General features: G+C 41.2%; 1 protein-coding gene across 3 annotated transcripts in view; it reads right to left on the bottom strand.

Annotated features, from left to right (window-relative positions):
* Nucleotides 1–21,018, bottom strand: part of TTC28 (tetratricopeptide repeat domain 28) — a 628,165-nt gene that overhangs the window by 160,350 nt on the left and 446,797 nt on the right. For all 3 annotated transcript variants that reach the window (XM_042910405.1, XM_042910407.1, XM_042910408.1), the window contains one exon: nucleotides 17,654–18,161. In XM_042910405.1, coding sequence (XP_042766339.1) covers nucleotides 17,654–18,161 — 508 coding nt within the window. The remainder of the gene's footprint in view (nucleotides 1–17,653; nucleotides 18,162–21,018) is intronic.

Genomic DNA, 21,018 nt, shown 5'->3' with positions numbered 1-21,018 from the left:
CTTCACTGATGACAAAGAGGGTGTCTTTCTCCATCAGGCATTTAAGAAGCACCAGGAGTTGTCAAGGCAGACATGCCAGCTCGCCGGATGGTGCTGTGAACTGGAGAACACCATCTGTTTTGTTCAGGTTGACAGTCTGAAATTTCTGGTTAAACTCCAGATCTCCTTGTTGTGAAGGGCTTGATAACTTTTAGTCCATTACCTTCTGCTTACTGAGTCACAGAGCATATTATATCTCCCTCCAGAGCACTCCAACAGCTGGGCCATGTTATAAGCTGTCTTTGTCTTATTCGGTATTAGATAATGGATTTGATGGGACCTTCCATCTGAATCAAGGAAATGCAATTACAGAATTGCGGTTGTTTCCAATAAGTGGCCAACTCTGACATTCTGGCTCAAGCACGCAAATCCGTTACTTTTTTGCCAGTGGGGTTGTTCTGATGAGGGCTTGCTTTACAAGCACATTGGACACATAACAACAAAGCATTTACTTCACTTTTTAATTGCTCTTGGAAACATTTTAAATGGCACCGATGTAATCTTTACTAGAAAATGAAAGCGTTCACTTCCCCAAGTAACTTAACTCTTCAAAGGAGGGCAGAAAGGACCACTTTATAAAATTCATTGAAAACTGAGTGCCTGTATTCAGGAGCTAACAAAGCTGTTTCAGAGTCAAGTGGGGACACGCTGAGTCAGCAATACCCACTAGAAGTTGCATTCCAGCTTTAATCCAATTCAACAAATGCAATTTCTGCTGTGTCAGAGACAGCCTTAAGAAGAATTTGCGGAACAACATGCTGAAAATGGCTCTTGGTGAAAGCTACGTTTTGACAGCACCAAGAAATTACTAATTATGCTGAAGAGAGTCTTAAACACTTGAGCCTCTTGTGGATTTCATGCTGGAAAAGAGAGGAGAGTTCAGGTTGAGGTATGTGAGCAGCCACACTTCTGTCCTGCGTTCAGTCTGTAGGTGTGGTATGAGTGTCCCGTAGAAAGCGGGATGAGTGAGACTGAAAAGAAGCCGTGGATGAAGGGAAATGCTCAGTTTCCATTTTTCCCAGTTACAATGTCAAATGGTCCTAGTCACTCAAAAGTGCTAGAGCTTTAGCTCTTTCCTAAATAATTTTCGGCATTCGCTTTAGAGAGGCAGTGGGGCATGATGTAAAGAGCGCGGAATCCAGGTTCAGACGGCTCTGGGCTCAAAGCCCAGCTCTGCCACACACTTTCCGGGGGACCTTTGACAACTAACCTCTCTGTTCTTTAGGTTTTGTGAATTTTTAAGTGAGCTAATAAAACACTGCCGAAGAAGCTACATCAAGTACAGCGCTAGCACACTGGAGGAGTTCCAGGAGTGTCACTGCTTTCATCATTATCATGACTTCTGTGCTACTTCAAGGGTGTGTTGGAGAGATCACAAAGGCCTTTTCATACATTCTCTATGAAACCTGTTATTTGAATACCTAAAAAGCACAGCTAGTATCAGTTTCCTAAGGCTAAGTGTTAAATGCAGAGAATAGACCATTAAGTTCATGTACTTAAAAGAAGAAACAGTGTGATACTCTAGTGATCTTCTTGTCCAAAAGTAACAAATATTAGGGTTCTTCAAACCTGCACAAAGGGCCTTGCTTTGTAAACTTCTTGGCTGAAGATCCAAAACGGTTAATATATTATTTAGTTAGCCGGCTAATCAGACTGTCTCATTTAGCTATCGGGAGAAGGACTGTGTAAAAGAAAGAGAAAAATCTGCTCGATTCAGTATTCCTCCTAACTGCGGGGAGTAAAATTAAAATGGCATCATAAAACCTAATCACTGCCTGCTGGTTTCACTATTTCTCAAGCTGATTATATTTTTGGTTCATTTAAAAGGCTTTAGGAATCAAGTTCCAGCTTCCATATACATTGTCTTTCCATGAAAAGATCGTAGAGTTTCAACTTTTTAGAGCAATAAAGAATTTTAGTGATCATTTACACCGATGAGAATGTGAAGGTCCAATATAAAATATACAGAAACTGCCATTGTTTCCCAGAATTAGCCTTCTTGGCAACGGGATCAGGGGCAGCCAGAACGATATCGGAACTTAAAGGGAGCAGTAAGGCACAAATGGATGAACACAGTAAATACGAAAGAGGTGAGAAATTATTTGGACTTCAGACTCCAGTTAGTAACTCCAGGCATTTTCCATAGTGCTTGGCTCTTATCATCTTTCATCCATCCAAATTACAACATGTGCTATGCCTACTGTGGACCAAACATTGGACACTAGGTAATAAGGACACAAAAAATTTAAGATACATACCTTACCTATTCTTGGCATTTATGATCTAGTTGGTAAATAATGATAATAAGTGCCAAGCACAAAACATAAGGGGAACACCAAATTTCCTAGAAGAGCCTGGGGGGCTTGATTAAGAGTATAGGACATCTGTCTGAAGTATGAACAAATAAATAAGACTTCAAAAGCTTGACAGAAAGAGAAAGATATTCAGGGTGGAAGAAATGACATGAGAAAAGCCATGGAGGTATAAAAGTGCTCAGAGGTTTGGAGAGCAATGAGTGTGAGGGGTGATAATGGCAGAAAATGGCATCAGTGAGATGAACGGGGGCCAGTTCCTCACAGAAGAGTATTCTGACAACCCTCCTCCCTATTAAGTTTACACCCCCGTAATCCTTTCTGAAATCACAAAGTACTTTCCCTGTGAGCACTCGAATTGCCTGGTTTGTCTACCAAACAGCCACTGGCTGGTTCTGGTACACAGTAGGTGCTCAATACCATTCCTTCAAATGCTGAGGGCTGTCGAAAAATACACATGCCAGGTATAAACAGAGAAACTCGGTTTTATCCTTCCTACACAAGGAAAAATCCAGTCGTTCATTTTTGTGTTTCTGTCCTCGGAGCCTCCTTTACTACTCACACAGAACAGACTTCAGACACTTCTGGTCACCAAACGTGTAGGGGGTTTTCCCCAAAACGATAAGCAAGTCGTTGACACCAGCTGGATGTCCTATAATGTCACTCTGACACGATCCACCCAGAGACAGCGTCAGCCCTCACAGGTAAGGAAGGGCTCAGTCTCACAGGATTGCCCCCCAGGCCCACATCAGACGCCAGCTGCAAGCTCAGGTTACCACCTGTGCTGCTGACCAGCCGGTTATGGGCTGGCGGTTCCCCATGAGCTCCTCCTCAGGTTTGATTAACTTGCTAGAGCAAGAACTCAGGGAAACGCTTACTTACATTTACCAGCGTATTAAAAGATACAATAAAGAACACAGATGAACAATCAGATGAAGGGATACACAGGGCAGGTCTGGGAGGGTCCCAAGCCCAGGAGCTTCTGTCCCCCTGGAGTTGGGGTGCATCACTCTCCTGGTATGGACGTGTTCACTGACCCAGAAGCTCTCCGAAGCCCCCTACCACGGGGATTTTATGGAGGCTCCCTCTGGTCAGCATGATCAATTATTAACTTCATTTCCAGCCCCTCCCTACTCTCTAGGTGGCGCTGAAAACTACAACCTTCTCTTCTTGGCCTGGTCTTTCTGGTCATGAGGCCCCCATCCAGGAGCCATCCAGTTCACTCAGTCACCTCATTAGAACAAAGGTGCTCATAGTGTTCTTATCATGTATGGAATTAAATGAGTTTTAGGTGCTCTGTGCCAGGAACTGGGGGCAGATATGTATATCATATACACAATATGTGTATGTATGTAATACATATATACTATATATATATATATAGTATATATATATATATACACTATATATATATATAGTGTATATATATATATATATATATAATCTCACACCAGGCATAGGATTTTGGACTTCATCCTGAAGTTAATGGGGATCCACTGCAGGGTTGTAAGTAGAGAAATGATTTGATAAGATTGAGCCTTGAGCAGTTGGGGTTTTGAGAGGGTTACCATGGAAGAAATGTGGAAAATAATCTGGAGAAACTAGGAGACCAACATGGAGGAAAATGCTGTAATGACCCAGGCAAGAGATGACAAGAGTCTGAAAACACAGTCTTGCAGATGCAAGTTGTATGGAGAGGCAGAATCCTCAGGACTTTTGATCAAGCAGGTCTGGGCCATGAGGGAAGGAGGCAGGGATCCCAGAAGAACTCTGAGATTTCTGGGTTGGGCACTGAGATTGCATTGCCATGTTCAGAAAAAGGGAACACACAACATGAGGTCACAGACTTGCAGAGAGACCTCTTTGGGGCCTCTGGATGAGGGTGTGTGGGAAGCAGGAATAGATGGGTATCTCAGAAGGAGGTCTGATGGCTCTCTGCCCCTCCCCCACTCATTCTCATTCCATCTCTCTCTCAAAATAAATAAATAAACATTTTAAAAAAAAGGCGGTGAGGTCTGGGTTTGGGAAGGTGGTGCATGGTAGTGAAAGCCACGGGCCTGGGTGGAATCAAGAAAAACGTACATTTCCAGGTGCACTCTACCCCTGAATGCAATGTGTTTTTAAAAGTAAACCTTTAAAGTATAACATTTTGTCAGAAAGGTAGGAGATTGCAAGCATACAATTCAGCACATTTTCCCAAGGTGAGCAGAGCCACATAACTACCATTCAGATCAGGAAGCAGCACACTACCAGGATCCCTGCAATGCACTTCCCAGCAAAGGCACTCATGGCCACAATCCTGGCGGAGGCTTAGAGACCTGGAGTCTGCACCTCTAACGCAAAGATGTCTGTAAACAGAACCCACCGGGCCGGAGAACCACAGAGACGGTCTGAACAATCACATGCCATGCCATCTCATGTCTAAGAGGCCCGATTCTAATACTCTACCTTTTCTGCTGTTCTTTCAATTTTCTGAAGAAAAAATTGGTCAAACGTAAATTCCTCCAAAGTCACCCCAAACAGATGGCTTCCTTAAGGAACCAACATGAAACTAAGAGCAGAGCCAAGTGATTCTGGAAGAAAGACCCCAAAGCTCATCGCCGTCACGTAACAGGGTCCAGCGTGCAGCGCCCAGCACAGATGGCAGGACCCAGGGTCACATCTGCACCCATCGCTGCTGGCAAAGCAAGGGGTAACAAAGGAACGGCTACAGATGGAAAGACTCAGGGACAGGCAGGTGTGGGAGGTGCCAGCACCAGGTGTGGGTGGCAGGAGCCCATGACTAACATCATTGTGAGGCTTCCCTGCTCACCGTGTGGTGCCAGGCAGCACCATTCACAGGAAACAGCCACAGAAGAGGAACCGAAAGTAGGACGTGTGCCAAAGTGGCAGTGCTCCTGGCAGGCGGTGCCCACCTAAGTCTGCGAAAACACAACTGTGTTCAGAAATCAATGTTCTTCAAAGTGATCACTCAAGGGTTCCTCTCTGAAGTCCTAACAGAAGTGTTATCAATGCTCAGGACCGGGCTGCCTAATGGGAAATGCCCCCATGGGGGCTTTTGACTCATAAACCTATTCAGCCTCACATGTTCATAATCATTTGTGTAAAGAAGAAAAAAGCTCCAAGCACTAATTAGAAAGATAGAGCTGTTGTATTTTCCTCCGGATCACCTTATCTTCTTTATTCAGTTCTTGAAGACTCAGCTATTAAAAGAAATTAAGTAATTCATCAAGCCCATTTCAATTACCTGCTGCTGATAACATCAGATTACAATTAGCATCTACAAATGAACCAAGTGCCAACTGCCAAGCTGAAACATAAGCTAATTTACTGCGAGACTCTGCCTGCTGGAGACAGAACTCTGGGATCTGGCAGCAAGCATCCACTTCATTATTCCAACAACAGTTTTGCAGCCTCTCCTGCAACGGTCCAAAGTGCGGCTCTGACCAAGATTTACCGCCCCGTCTGCCTCTGCTCACATGTTTACAGATGCACTGTATCTGTAAGCAAATCACAGCTCCTTTTAAATAGCAATGTCTAGACAAGCAGGGTGACAAATCTTGACCTAAAGTAGAGAGTAAATATTATTAATATTTATTAGGCACTGATAGGTGTGGGGCACAGCACGGGATGTGCATGTCACAACCTTAATGAGGGTCTGAATCATCTTCCGTGAATCCTCTGGTGCTTGATCAGAAAAACTCCTGTCTTGGTTGATGCTCCCCATTTCTCATTTTTCCTTTCAGGCAGGGAAAGCACATTCCTGTTACTTTCTTTGAGATGTCTAGAAACATCTTTTTCCATCTCTGGGTCACTTTTTTTTTTTTTTTTTTGCTATTTACATTTCCCCTTTTCACGACACTTAACAGGAACTGCTTTGAATGGAAAGCAGAGGTGCGTGCTTTGGCTTCCTATATCATGGACATTATTAGATTCTGACGATCTGTGTAGTCTCAGCTACACTTCTCAAGCAGAACTAACTGCTCAGTGAATGTGTGGGTCCCAGAGGGGGCCTGTGAGCTGTATTAAAGGACAGCGTACGGACCTGAGTTTGGATCTTGCCACTGAATTTGAGCCAGCATCTTTCCTTCTAGGCCTACCACACAGCTTTGTAGTGAGAATGAAATAATGTATGCAAAGTGTCTATCTCAGTGCAAGTACTCAATAGACAACAGCTTCTCTGGGAAAAGAGAAGAAAGGGCTCTTCCGTTCTGATGGTGCCTATACTTCTCTAGGAGCACTTGCTATTTTGTCCCTGGGCACAAGCAGGGACCACTGCTTCAAGGTGACCTATAACCCTTCTAGTGGTGCTTCTTCTTTTCCATCTTCTACTATGACGGGTTGGGTGGGGGGGACGGTGTGCAGAAGAGGAAGCATCATTGGCTTTGAGCCTTAGGCGGGGTAATCCTAGCATAGCTCCTTACTGGAGTCCACCCTTCTAGTGGGTATGTTCTCTCACAGAAGGGTCTGGACATGGAAATCAGAGACCTAAAGTCCAGCCTCAAGTCTGCCTCTTACTCTATAATCTTGGGTGAGGCACAAACATTCGGTAATCTCTGAATAACAATAGTTTACTTCACAGGGCTATTAGAAAGACCAACAAGTGCTGTAAAACACAAATATGGTGAAATCACATTGCCATGCCAAGAACTTCTAAGGGATGTCTCAAAGACCCTTTGGCATCTTGAGCAGTTATTTTGAAAATGGCCCCATATGGGGCACCGGGGTCGCTCAGTCAGTTAAGTGTCCAGCTTTGGCTGGATCATGATCTCATGGGTTTGTGGGTTCGAGACCCGCATCAGGCTCTGGGCTGACAGCTCAGAGCCTGGAGCCTGCTTCGGGTTCTGTGTCTCCCTCTCTCTCTGCACCTTCTCTGCTCATGCTCTCTCTCTCTTTCTCTGTCTCAAAAAATAAACAAACATTAAAAAGAAGTTAAAAAAAAATGAAGATGGCCCCATAAATCACACTGTGGATTTCCAAAGAAAACACTCAATTAGTGTAAATTAATTACTACCCACAATTATTATAAACATTTTACTTATAAAGCCAGGTCTCTCTCCCTCTCTCCAACACATAAAAATTGAAATGTGAAAAACAGATGAAATAGAGTGAGTGCCAGGTTATAGAATATTTTTTCATATACGAAGTAAATTTATCATAAGATTTTTTAGAATACTGAGTTCTACATATCTTCATAGTCATGATTTAATTCATAAAATTTACTCAGGAATAATATATAATTAAGGTACAATATGTGCATCTATTATGTAGACCTATAAGATGGTGTTGTTCCCCTTTCCTTGGGGATTCAGAACTTTCTGATTCACGTTGCCAAAATTTAATTTTTAAATATAGTTATTTAGGTGACATTTCTTAAATCTTAGAATTAGAACAGCTGAAAGTCAGCGCTTCTGGCGATTATCATTTATCATTTGCTGCACTGCAAATGAGAGGCCTGACGTATACCCGCCAGAAGTGCTACCAAACTTTTACTCTGACACGTGACTCCCAGGATGGTTTGAAAACATGGTACAAAAAGGCCAAGCATTATTTTATGAGATCTTAATGAGTCTTTCACACTATGGATCTCCTGAGACTAAATGGATCGAGTTTTTTTAACCTACCTGGGCTGTGATTTTCTCAGATGTAAAATTAATTAATACTCCTGACCTCATAGGTTTGTGGAGAGGATTAAATATGAGAGTGAATGCAAATGTGGCATAGAGCAGGTCTCAGTACATGCTTGTTAGATGGAAAACCATAAGCTCCATAGGGGCCGGAACTACATTGGTTTTTCTCATTAAAATGTAGGCACTAATGTGCCTATCTCATAACTAATGTTCAATAAATGTTTGTTGACCAAAAGAATGAATGATTAAATGAACAAATGAATTCATGAACCATTTCCTTTTCTCTCCCAAAGAAGCTACCTTCTAGATCTGTCTTTTCGACTAAAAAGGGACAGTTATTTTTTAAATTTCAATTATTTTCCATAGATGGATTATTAGATATTTGACCCCAGGATTTGATGGGGTCTCTCTCTCTCATATTTGACCCAATACTAGAAAAAAAACCAGCCTGGACACTGTTGTATGTGGGAAGTAGCTTCTGAAATGTGTTCACCTTTATACATATTCCAGGGGCATAGTGGCAAACTAAGAGGTCACCCTCATCTGGAAGGAAGGCTATAATGGAGGGAGAGAGAGAGGGGAAAAGAGGGAGGAGAGGGGAGGGGAGGGGAGGGAAGGGAACGGAAGGAAGGGAAGGGAAGGGAAGGGAAGGGAAGGAAGAGAGAAAAAAAACAAAGAAAAGGAAAAAAAGGAAGGAAAGAGGAAGGAAGGGAGGGAGGAAGGAAAGAAAACTAGCCATCCTTTTAGTGGTCTCCCTTCTCACTTTCCTGACTGTAGCTCACCCTAAGTAAGATGAGAGGCAATTGTCCCCAGTGAATGAGAAGACCTAGGATGATGACTGAGGACTTTAACTGAGGCTATGGTCCAGTGACCTACTCTACTGCCTGAGATCTGACTCCAAAGTGCCTAAATTAGGACTACAGTTGTTTTGAGTATAAAAGAAAAGATGGACATTTTCTAAGCCAAAATTAGCATTAACATTATTTTCACAAAGACACATGCTTAGAAAACAGCTAAGCTATTTGTTATTGTTCATAAGAAATTTGAAGAGTCTAAGTTCATTTCTACTTCTTTTATCTTAAAATAAATAAAGGTGGATAACAAATATCAGTACATGCTGAACACCAAGGACAAAGATTTCTTGTCTTCTCTACCTTCTCCTCTCCATCTCCACAAGTTCTAGCTACTTCCCCCTCAGATGTGCACAGGAAGTTTCTATTGTCAGAAAACCTTCTTAATGGCTCAAATCTCATTGTCCTTGGCTTCTGTGATATCAAAGTGATATGTCCTCCACGTCCTGAAGCTCTCTTCTCCCTAACCTCAACCTGGATCCCCTCTACCCTCTGTGATCCTAACTCAGTCTCACTGGCTGGCTTTCTGTCTTTATCTTATAATGCCATTGAGATGATGCCCTCTTAATACCTCTTTCCAGTAGCATTTAATCATGTTACATTAAATGAGAGAAATGCATATGGGACATGCACAAAACCAAACATCATCTGCTTCCCCAAACTAGTTCTTCCTCTCAGCCTTCCTGTTTCTTTTAAAGGCACCACTCTTCCTCTAATCATCTGGGCACAACATCTGGGGGTAAGCTTTCACTCATTCAATCTAACTATATAAGCATTTACTGAGTATCCACTATGTAGATATAGTTATAGGGGTTCTACTCAGTGATACAGAGACTGTAGATAGAATGCTCTTCATACTTCCATTGAGTTCTAATCCAGTAGAGGTACCTATACAAGTACACAAATAACCAAAATTTGTGATTGAATATAAATAAGAGAAATTTTGAAAGTATTCCTAGGGCTGAGATGAGAGAAAGATTTACTTTTTATCAAGAGACTTCAAGTAGTGAACAGTATTTAGAATGATCCTAAAAAAAAAGATGGGTAAACGTTAGACAAGCAAGATAGGGATGCAAAAGGCCTAAGTGGAAAAAACAGCTTGAGGAAATATAGTAAAGGATAAGAGCACAGCCAGTGTGGTGAGATAAGGGAAGGTGGAAAAGCCCAATTTCAGGGAAAGTAAATAGTATGTACAGAGGAACAGTGCAATTAAATACTAGAAATCGTGACAAACCCCACTTTAAGGTAAGGACCCTGACCACAATGTTGTGTGCAATGTGTAGTAACTACTACCCGCAGAGCAGTTTTGGGAGAATCGGTCTCATACTGATGTGTGGGGTGGAGGAAACATGGAAGGGAGGGCATGGTGGTAAGGAAAACCCAACTAGTAGGCTAATGCAGCCACCTGGGCAACCAGGAAGGGACAATGAAAGAAAAGAACCCTTATGAGAATATTTGTTTGACAACTGTTAGACTGTCAGTCAACTGAGAAAAAAAGGGAAGAAATCAGAGATGATTTTAGATTTCTAAGACAGGCTGAATAATGCCACCCCCGCCCCCATATGTCCGCGTCCTAGTTCCTAGAGCCTGTGAATGTCACTTTATATGACAAAAGGGCCTTTGCAGGTGTGATTAAATTAAGGGTTTTGAGGTGAGGAGACTGTCCTAGATTGTGCAGGTGAGTCTGATGTAATCATGACAGTCTTTGTAAGAGGGATGCGAAAGGAGTCGGGGCGGCAGAGAGGGCAGTGCAGTGACAGAAGCAGAAAGGAATGCTGCACGCTGTACGTGGAGTAAGAGGCACAAGCCAAGGAATCCAGGCAGCCACTGGAAGCTGACGGTCCCCTAGAGCCTGCAGAAGAAACCAGCCTTGTTGATAAAATAAATTTGTGTTAAGCCACTAAGTTTGTGGCTGTTACAGCAGCGATAGAAAATTAGTACAGATAGCCAGAGGAGTAAGGCTGTCATCACCAAACTTAGAGAAGCTAGAAGAATTCAATTTAGGACAAAGATACTTCACATCTGGACTCACTAACTCTGACAGATCAGCATGAAAATTGGAAGGAGTATCCGCCAGGCCAATGGAAATTTGAAAATGATGCTCAGGCAGGAGGTCAGCGCTGGTGCATATGGATTGAGAAACAATGTACACTAAAGCTGTAGTTGAAGGTACGGCTGGTAAAAACAGTAAAGGGAGATATACAAAGAAAGAACAGAAAACAATCAAGGAACAAAAGACAAGAACTCCCATATTTAACAAATGGCAATACAATGGAAAGGAACCGTTAAAAATAAGGTAGGTTATCTGAATGACACAGAGAAAGGCCTTAGAAGGTAGAATAAAAAAAGCAGGCTGTAGGAAAGTCTATGTACTATGATGGAAGTTTTGGAAAAAAAGGAATAATCTGTAGACATGTGTATATTTATACATAGGATTGTATTGCCACGTGTTTATGTACATACTAAAAAGGTCTGGAAAGATTCTAACCAAATTGTTAACAGTGGTTAACTGTGAGAAGTGGAACAGGGAAGGTAAATAATGTAAGAAGGTGGACCTTTCTCTACTTTATACACTTTGGTATCATAAGATTTTTTTTTTTTAACAGAAGTATCACTTTTGTAACTTTTTTTAATTGCTTATTTTTTTTTAAAAAAGAGGGACAATAAAAGCCAATGTAAAAGGTCCAGAAAGAGCAGTCAAGAAGAAAATCAGGAGGGCAGTGCTTCACAGACAATACAAGAGGAGAGAATTTCAAGGAAAAGTTTGAGCATACAGATGCTGCATATGACTAGGGAAATTCAGAACTGTCAAAAGATCTCTCAACTCAGCCATGAGGAGATCACTGTTGATCTTTCCAGGGGACAAAGGTGCCCAAGGCAAACTTTAATGGTCCAAAATGAATAGGAGGAGCTCCACTTCCAGTAATGGAGGAGAAGGGCCTTTCAGACCAGCCCACGTCTATATAAAGCCCAACTTTATAGTTATAAGGTCTCAGGGGGTGGGGAGTGGCCGGGAGGGATGCAAGGGGAGGAATCCACAAAGAGACACCATGTAACCAAAATCAGTGAGGAACTGTAGGAGGGTTGGAGTTGACCCTTTGAAGAAAGGAATAGCATTGGTTAAGTCTCCTATTTTTGAAATGCCAGGGAACCTTTTTTTTTTGGGGGGGGGGGGGGGTAGTGTCGTGGCCAGAGGTAAAGTCCCAATTAGTGACATGTGGTCAGGCTACAACACAGGTAGAAACACAATGTTACTGGCTTGAAGAACTAGAAGAATGAGCCACAGTGGGAAGCCTTCAATTCTGAGTATAAATTCTACCCCAATCTCTATCTCCTGAAATATGCATGTGCAAGGCTGAATCTAAGCAGCCCAGTTAAAGCTAAAAGATCAGAACACAGATTTAAGCTGCAGCCCACCACAAAGACTGAATTTGGAGCTTGAATTAAGCCAAGTTAACGGGTAAAAGATCAACAACAACAAAATACTGTTAAGAGAAATATATCAGAATCCATAGTCTCTCTAAAGTAACATTCACAATATTGGATATAATCCCATGTTATTAAATATACAAAGAAACATTAAATGTGACTCATATTCAAAACAAAAGGCAATCAATGCACACTTCTGTGACTATACTAAAAACCACTGAATTATACACTTTAATTGGGTAAACTGCACAGTATGTGAATTATATCTCAATAAAGCTGTTATAAAACAACATTAACAACAGGCAATCAATAGGGTCTACCTCTGAAATAGACTCTTAACTACAGACAACAAACTGATGGTTACCAGAGGGAAGGCAGGTGGGGAGGTAGGTGAAACAGGTGAAGGGGATTAAGAGTATATTCACCATGAGGAGCACGCAGTAATGTATAGAATGGTTGAATCACTATATTGTACACCTGAAACTAACACAACACTGTATGTTAACTATACTGGATCTAAAAAATAACGGGGTCTAACTCTGAGGTGACTCACATAGGATTAGCAAACAAGGTTTTAAAAGCTTTTGTAATAAATAGGCTTGGCTATGTACATGAAAAATAGATGTAGTGAACAAACATAAATCTTAGCAGAAAAACTAAAATGTTTATTAATAGAAACAAATGGAAATTCTAAAGCTAAAAATACAATATATGTCTGATAAAAAATTCACTTACGCAGTAAAGAATTAACCTTGCCCAAAGAGAGGTCTGGACTTTACCCTCAGCTCTGGGAAGCAATCTCTAAGCCCTTAGAATGCTCTAAGAGTGTCTTTGTTTACGTGAGGGTGTTGACCATTGCCAAATAGTTGATGCTAACCGTGTGATTTACAGGGGGGCTTTTCAGCTCAACCTTTGGCGGGCTGGAAATGAAGATCGCCCAAGCAGGTGGTCAACCTATCTATGAGACCAAGATCCAATAAAAACTGGACAGCGAGGCTCAAGTGAGCCTCTCTGGTTGATAATAGTCTGTGCATATTGTCAGATATTGTTGCTTTTCAGGCACTGGCACTGTCTGTGACTCTACTGGGAGAAGACAACGGAAAGCCTCCTGCTTAGAACTCTCCTGCCATGTGTCTCTTCCCTTGGCTGACTTTGAATCCTTTCGTTGTAGTAAACCATAACCATGAGTATACCAGCTGTCAGTGAATTCTGGGAGTCTTTCTAGTGAATTACTGAACCCGAGGGTGGTCTTGGAGACCCATGCTCATGGTTGATGTCTGAAGTGAGAATAGTCTCCGGGAATCTCAAACTTGGTATCACTGGATGGGTTTAAAAGCAGACTGGAGATGACAGAATAAAGAGTTCTTGAACTTAAAGGCAGATTAACAGAAATTTTCAAATCTGAAGAATATAGAGAAAAAAAGATTTAAAATGTGAACAGACCCTCAGTAATACATAGCACAATATTGAAAGACTTAAGAGTAATGCAGAGTCTCATGAACAGAGGAAAGAGGGAATGGGCAAGAAGAAACATTTGAAAAAATAATAGGTAAAAAATTCCTAAGTTTGGGGAAACATCTGTATCTGTAGATTCTAAAGCTCAAAGTAGCAGAGGAAGGAAAAATATAATGAAATCCACATTTAGGCATATTGCAGTTAAACTGCTAAAAACCAAAGTAGAGAAAATCTTGAAAGCAATCAAGAAAGAATTAGCACATGCTCTACATACTTTCAATTCTACTGACATATCATCAAAATAATAGTGACCAGAAAACAATGGAAAGACTACTTTAAACTGCTTTTTTTAAAAAATCCATCAACGTAGAATTCTGTATCCGCCAAAAATATCCTTCAAGAACAAAGGTGAATAAAGACATTTTAAAGTAAGTAAAAATGAAAAGAACTCATCACTAGCACACCTGCACTACAAGAAATGCTACATGAAGTTCTTTAGACTGAAGATAAATGGTACCAGATGGAAACTCGGATCTCTACGAATGACCGCAAGTACCATAAATGATAAATAAGTGCGTAAACAGAAAAGATATTTCCTCTTAATTCTTTAATATAACTGTATAGAACAAAAAAACACACTGTATTGTGAAGTTTAAAAAGAATGTAGACATAGTAATATCTGTGACAACTACAGCATAAAGAACAGGGAGTAAGGAATCAATGGGTTTATAAAGTTGTGAGGTGCTTACATTTTAAGGGAAGTGGTATGGTATTAGCTCAAAGTAGATTGTGAAAATTTAAGGATAATATAACGCGATCTTAGAGCAACCACTAAAATAAATGCAAAGGGGTAGAGCTAAAGAGCAATAGACAAGTTAAAATAAAACCTATCTGATTAAATTAACCACAGATTGTAGGAAAGGAAGAACAGAAAACAAAATATAAATGGGACAAACAGAAAACCAACAGTAAAATGACAGACCTGAATATAACATCAATAATGACATTAAATGTTAAATGAGTGAAATTCTCTAATTAAGAGGCCATAATTGTCAAAATCAATAAAAAAGCAAAATCAAACTAGATGTTATCTGCTGTTAACAAACTAAAGACACAGATTAAATAGAAAGTAAAGAGATGGAAAAAGATGGACCATACAAACAACAGGTATAAGAAAGTAGGAGTGAGTATATTTGTAGCAGATAAAGTAGACTTCAAGACAAAAAGGTATGACTATTGACAAAAAAAGAAATATTTCATAATGATAAAAGGGTCAATCTGTCAGGAAGACAAACACACAAATGAACATTTGTCCAATGACAGAATTTCAAAGTCTATGAAGCCATGTTTCACAGAAGCAAATGGAGAAACAGACAAGATCACAATAATAATTGGAGATTTAACAATCTCCTTCTTAGCAATTGACAAAACATATAGACAAAAAAAAAAGAAAGAAAGAAAATCAAAACAAAGATGACCTGAGCAGCACCATCACCACCATGACTGACATCTATGACATTACATCCGTTGAAATCCTACGAAGTATGTTTTCTGACCACAATGAAATTAAGCTAAATTTAAAAATAAATAAACTAAATTTTATGATAATAATGTGTCTAGGAAAATCCAAAATATTTAAAATTAAATAAGCCATCTAGGAGGTAAAGAGAAATCACAAATGATCTTAGAAAATATTTTAAGTTCAGTGAAGATAAAAACATAATCTGGTAAAAATTATTAGATGCAGGTAAAGCAGTGTTTAAAGAAATTTTATATTTTTAAATGCTTGTATTAAAAAGAAGAAAGGTCAAGGTCAATCACCTGAGGTTTGACTTTAAGAAGCTAGCAAAGTAAGTAGCAAGAAGAGAATGATAAAAAAGAAACCAGAAATAAGTGAAATAGAAAAGAGACAACAAGCAATAAAAAAATTAACAAAAGCAAAACTCAGTTCTTCAAAAAGATCAAGAAAACTGATAAATCTCTAAGTAGAATGATCCAGAAACAGGGGGGGGGGGGGGAGGGGGCGGTGGTGAGGTGGTTTTCAGGTACAAAATACAAACTATCAATAACAAAACTGAAAGAGGGCACCTCACTAGATAGCCTACAAGCACTAAAAGGAAAATAAGAAAATATTATGAACAACTTAATGTCACTAAATTCAACACTTAGATGAAACGAGCAAAGTCTCTGGAAAATACAACTTACCAAACCTGACACAAGATGATAAAGAAAATCTGAATGGTCAATACGCACAGCCTTCTAAACTCCAGGTTCCAAGCCCTCCAATCTATCCTACGTGCCGCTCACTTGCCTTCCTTAAATATCTAGTCTATCTTCTTACTCCTACGTTTCAAAACCCTCAGGAGTTTCTGCTAGCGTATCTCTTGCCTAGTTTTCTTTCATACTAATCTGCCATCCTCTAGTGTATTCCTGAAGGGTACTCTGCCACCGTCCTTCAGACATGCCAATCCATTCTTTTACATATGCCTTCCCATCAACGCCATCTCATTCCTGGCCAAATCTCCCCTATTATTCAAGGTGTAAAGAGGTCTATAATCTCCTCCAAGAAGTTTCCAGGCTATTCCCAGCCCTCGGGGTCTTCCTTCTTGCAATTTCACGGAAACGCCAGCATCACTAATACTGTCTTGTAGAGAAGCCACTGTTGCCCTATGTATTTGTCTTATTTTCCCTACTAAATTGTAAGCTCTTTGAGGGCAAAGTTGTTTGTTTTTGTTTTTGTTTTTTTTTTTAACATTTCTATCCCTAGGGCAACTATTCCAGGATTCAACACTGAGTAATGATTCAATAAATACTTGTAATCTATTGAATGAATATATAATGCCAAGAGCTTATATCTACGGTTCTTATCAGACTCTCTAGACTCTCATTCGGATCTCGATACTATCTTCAGAGTAATCTCCGGGGATCTGCCAGACATTTTGTAACAACTATATTCAGGAAACATATGGTTACAATAAGCAGAGGTAGAGGTGACGGGGGAGTGCTAAAATTATATAAATAGACAAGGGGGTGCCTTGGTTTTGTAGGTCATAAGAAAAGGGGGCTGAGTTTTACCTTCCGCTGCTACTAATACCTGATAAACATACACTAATAGCAATAAGGCGACCTTCTCCTTGTCCTCTCCCTGCCCTGAGTCCATGTGGACACAGAACAAACAATGGGACTCAGGGATGAGTTCAGCTCATACTTGCAAATGCATCTGTTCCTTCCATTCATCGTGTACGTGTACCCACATCTGTTTGAGTAGAAACAAGGTAACAGTGTCTTCTAAAAAGCAGCCAGTTACCAATACTTACTGTCTCTCACCATGACATATAAATCCCACCAAATTTATGTCTTAATTATAACCAAGTACTATCAAACAGTGACTGCAAATCTAACTTATTTAAATAGATCTTTCAAAAATAATTTTGCATTTATACTAAAACTAGCAGCGTCATTTGTGAATACACACACTTTTGAGGAAAAAATACGGTTTCCTGTGGCATTAAAGTCACCAAGTAAAGAAATCCCTTTAAACAAAATTCTTCTCAAATTCCCTTCCATTGATGACTTCCTAGCAGCTTCTCTTTCATTTAAAGCAAACATAGCTTTTATATCCTGATTTCATTCTCTTTCTCTCTAATTAGATAAATCTGGTTGCTCTTCTCTCTAAACAGATTACAAGGTTGGGGTGTTTTGTTTTTCCAGTATTCAGAATTCTAATCCTTGCAGCACTGTGATGGCAGGAAGGACCGTGTGATTTAGACCAGGCAGGCTCTAAGGAAATATATCTAAAAGAAATACACAACACACACAATGTGGAGATTCTTTTGACTACAAACACACAGATTCCTGTAAGAGATAGTGGGCTACCTCAGCTATTTCCAGCCCCGTGGCATTGACCCTGAAATCCTGCAAGCAATCCTGTCCTTACCCAGATTGGAGGATGCTCGCCCCTCTGCAGCCCGGTCCTTGAGATCTTCAGCAATGCCCAGCTGCTGCTCATGGTACTGTTTAGCTCTCTCCAAATCCTGCATGCACCTGGCAGCATGGCCCAGGCCGGCATAGGCCCGCATCTCAATGGCCTTCTCCATCAACTCCTGTGCCAGCTCCAGCACATAGTTGTGATAAGACATGGCCTTGTCAAAGTTTCTCCTGTAGTGATAGGCACTGCCCAGGTTGCTGTAGGCCCGGGCCTCTTCTCGCTTGTTCCCCAGGTCCTTGGCTATCTTCAGATGCTGCTCATGGCACTGCACAGCGTTCTCAAAGTCACCCATGGCAATATACACAGCTCCCATGTTGCCAAGTTCTCGGGCCTCCGAAAGCTCATCTTTGGATTGCTTGGCAAGAAGAACACACTGTTTGTGACTGGCCAGTGCATTGGGGTAGTCACCAATGGCTGTGTACACGTGGCCCAGACTGCTCAGGGCTGATGAAGCTGCCTGGATGGGGAAAGGATAAAGCAGAGAATGAAAAGCACATCAGAAAGTGGCTTTGGCTTGTTTTAGCAGATAAAACGTTCAGGGTTTGCCTGTGACCATCCAACTCAACTCCTAATGGTGTTTCTATCAGTGGGCTGCAGACCTGTGCACAACTGAAAAAGAGCCCATTCAAACAGCAAGTTCCTAATAAAAGACAACTGTAGCTTAATCAGTAACTTTTAATACCTAATCTCATAGAAACATAGAAAAAGGCTGTGTTCCATATAACCTTCATTTTAGTTTAAAGACTTATTGACATTTCTAGTATTCTGCTATAACTCTGTTAATGGCCACTAACCTCTGTAGTGTAAGAAAATGTTGAGGAAAACCAGAATTAATTATGACATATAATATAGCCGAGGAAATTCATGAAAAATCCATGCTTGGGTCTTTGCATTCCTGGGCATTTCTCTAATGCTTTCTCCCAAAGCAAATGGATAGATTAGTGGTAAGGGAGATGTTTAGGATGATGATTGATAATTTTGTGACTCAGGACCCACTGGAGGATCCTGTTCTCTTATCTTTTTGTTCCCTCAGTGGGACTCTAGCAGTGCTGATTACCACGGAGGGCTTAGATTTGGACAAACCCCAGAGGAAAAAATGGGTGGTTCAACCCAGGCCTCTAACTGGGGGGGGGGAGGACCATCTGGCCTCACCACCTCTTTTCAGGCCCACACTGACTCTTCCAGCTTTGTTCCTCATGCCTAGAGGCTCTTCTGACCCTGGCCTCTGTGCACAAAGATGCTATATTCCTCGTCTCCTCACAATGCTGGCCTCACCTGTGGTTCTTGTGTAAAGAAAAGTACATGAGCCTTTTTTGTCTTAAAGGTTTCAGAAAAGGACTGTATGTTGATAGAGTGAACCCAATAGGGACAACAAAAACAACAAAAGAGCTACAAGGGTTCTGGAATCTTCCCCAAGTGTATATAGTCTTGGATTCTAGGTCTTTGGTTTCTAACTCCTTTGCAGAGACATGAAAGGGAAGTTACACTGGGCTTTTTCTAACCTCCTTATTTTTTTAATTGCTAATAATTAAGTTTTTATTTAAATTCCAGTTAACGAACATACAGTGTAATATTAGTTTCGGGTGTAGAATTTCGTGATTCGACACTTTCATACGACACCCGGTTATATGCTCTTCACAAGTGCCCTTCTTAATCCCATCACCTGTTTAACCCATCCCCCACCCACCTTTGATTCTACAAGTTGGAGACTTGCCTACCCTTCCCTTCCTTCATACTGTGCCTACAGCTAAACCCAGGTATCCTCCTTTCTTCATAATGAACCCTCTTCTCGACAGGAGCCTGTGATCCCGGCAGAACCAAGGGTGTGCTCAGTCACAGGTAGGCAAATGGTTTCCACTAGGGCCCCAAGGCTAGGGAATAACAAGGAAGCAAGGCTGTCCCACCTGGAGTAAGGGTATTTCTTTATGAGATGTGTTCTTCGTACACTTCAGAACACTTTTATTAATATTTTATACAAGTGAGTGATTTGCCACTCTATTTCTTTGCCTGCGAAATAGCAGTTCTTGATCAAAATAACTCAAGCACTGACCGTCTTTATGGTGTTTGCAAATTGTGTATTTGCAAAGGGTTCCATGTCATTTTAAGTTGCTTTTATCATTTCACAGATGTTCCAACAAAGAGATTTGGGAATACAGAGGGGAAATAAATACTTAGAAATTTACTTTTTTGGGTTTTTCTCTGAGTAGAGAAGAGCACAAATGATTCCAGAGAGGTCACAATGCTGCAGTAGTGTGTTTCTAGCAGGAGCAGCAATGATGTCACCAAAGAGCACACCACTCAGCTTCCCACTTGAGGAGTCTCTTGGGGACAAGGTTAGAAATGCACATCAGCACATTGCACACGGGCCTTTCTGCTGCCCACAACTCCCCTCCCCCCACCCAACAGTCTCCTTTTCCTCCTTTGCTGCAGGCCCAGGGACTCAGAGCCTCTTTCCTCTTCTTCTGTAATGGGTCCTCCCACCTCACTCTCTGGGGTTCTCCACCCAAGCCTGGTTAAGGAGCAGAACACAGTCCACTAACCCTCCTACCTAGAAATCTTTGTTGCACACAGATTTTTCACTAAAGAGCTAGTGTAACTTAGAATCAGACACACTTGGGGTGCTTGGGTGGCTCAGATGGTTAAGCGCCCAACTTTTGATTTCAGCTCAGGTCATGATCTCATGGTTCATGGGATCAAGCCCCACGACAGGCTCTGCATTGGCAGTGTGGAGCCTGCTTAGAATTCTCTTTCTCTCCTTCTGTCTCTGCCCCACTCCCTTTCACATTATCTGTCTCTCAAAATAAAGAAACTTCAAAAAAGAAAAAAAAAGAGAATCAGACACATTTGATTTAAAACTGTACTGCCCATTACTAGCTCTGGGACCTTTAGAAACTTAACTGCTCTGAGCCTCAGTTTTCCAGACAGTTCTAGGTCCCAGCAGTGCACCAGGAATTGAGTGTTTTCAAACTCAGCCATGAGCCTCCGTCAAATGTAAAAAGCATAAATAATTCACTAGATAATTCCAAATCGTAGATCTGGTTGGAGGCAATGAGCCCTCAAACACTGCAGGGGATGGACTTTATAAGGCCTGGGGCAGGCACAACACCCCAGGCATCTCTGATCCTAGGAACTTCCAGCTTATGGCAAATGATAGCCACGGGACCTCCTGCTTCGGATTTTCATTTCTCTAAATGCTACGGAGACACAGGAGCTCCATGGCTGAAGTTCTCTGAACATAAGGAAAGGGAGTATTGGGGCATTTCCCCTCTGGGGTGTGGGAAAATGAGGGAAGGACTACTATATTCGCTCTTCCT

Source organism: Panthera leo, chromosome D3 (assembly GCF_018350215.1).
Source record: "Panthera leo isolate Ple1 chromosome D3, P.leo_Ple1_pat1.1, whole genome shotgun sequence".
Lineage (NCBI taxonomy): Eukaryota > Metazoa > Chordata > Mammalia > Carnivora > Felidae > Panthera > Panthera leo.
Note: the sequence above shows the minus strand (reverse complement) of the source record. Positions and strands in the feature narration are given on the sequence as shown.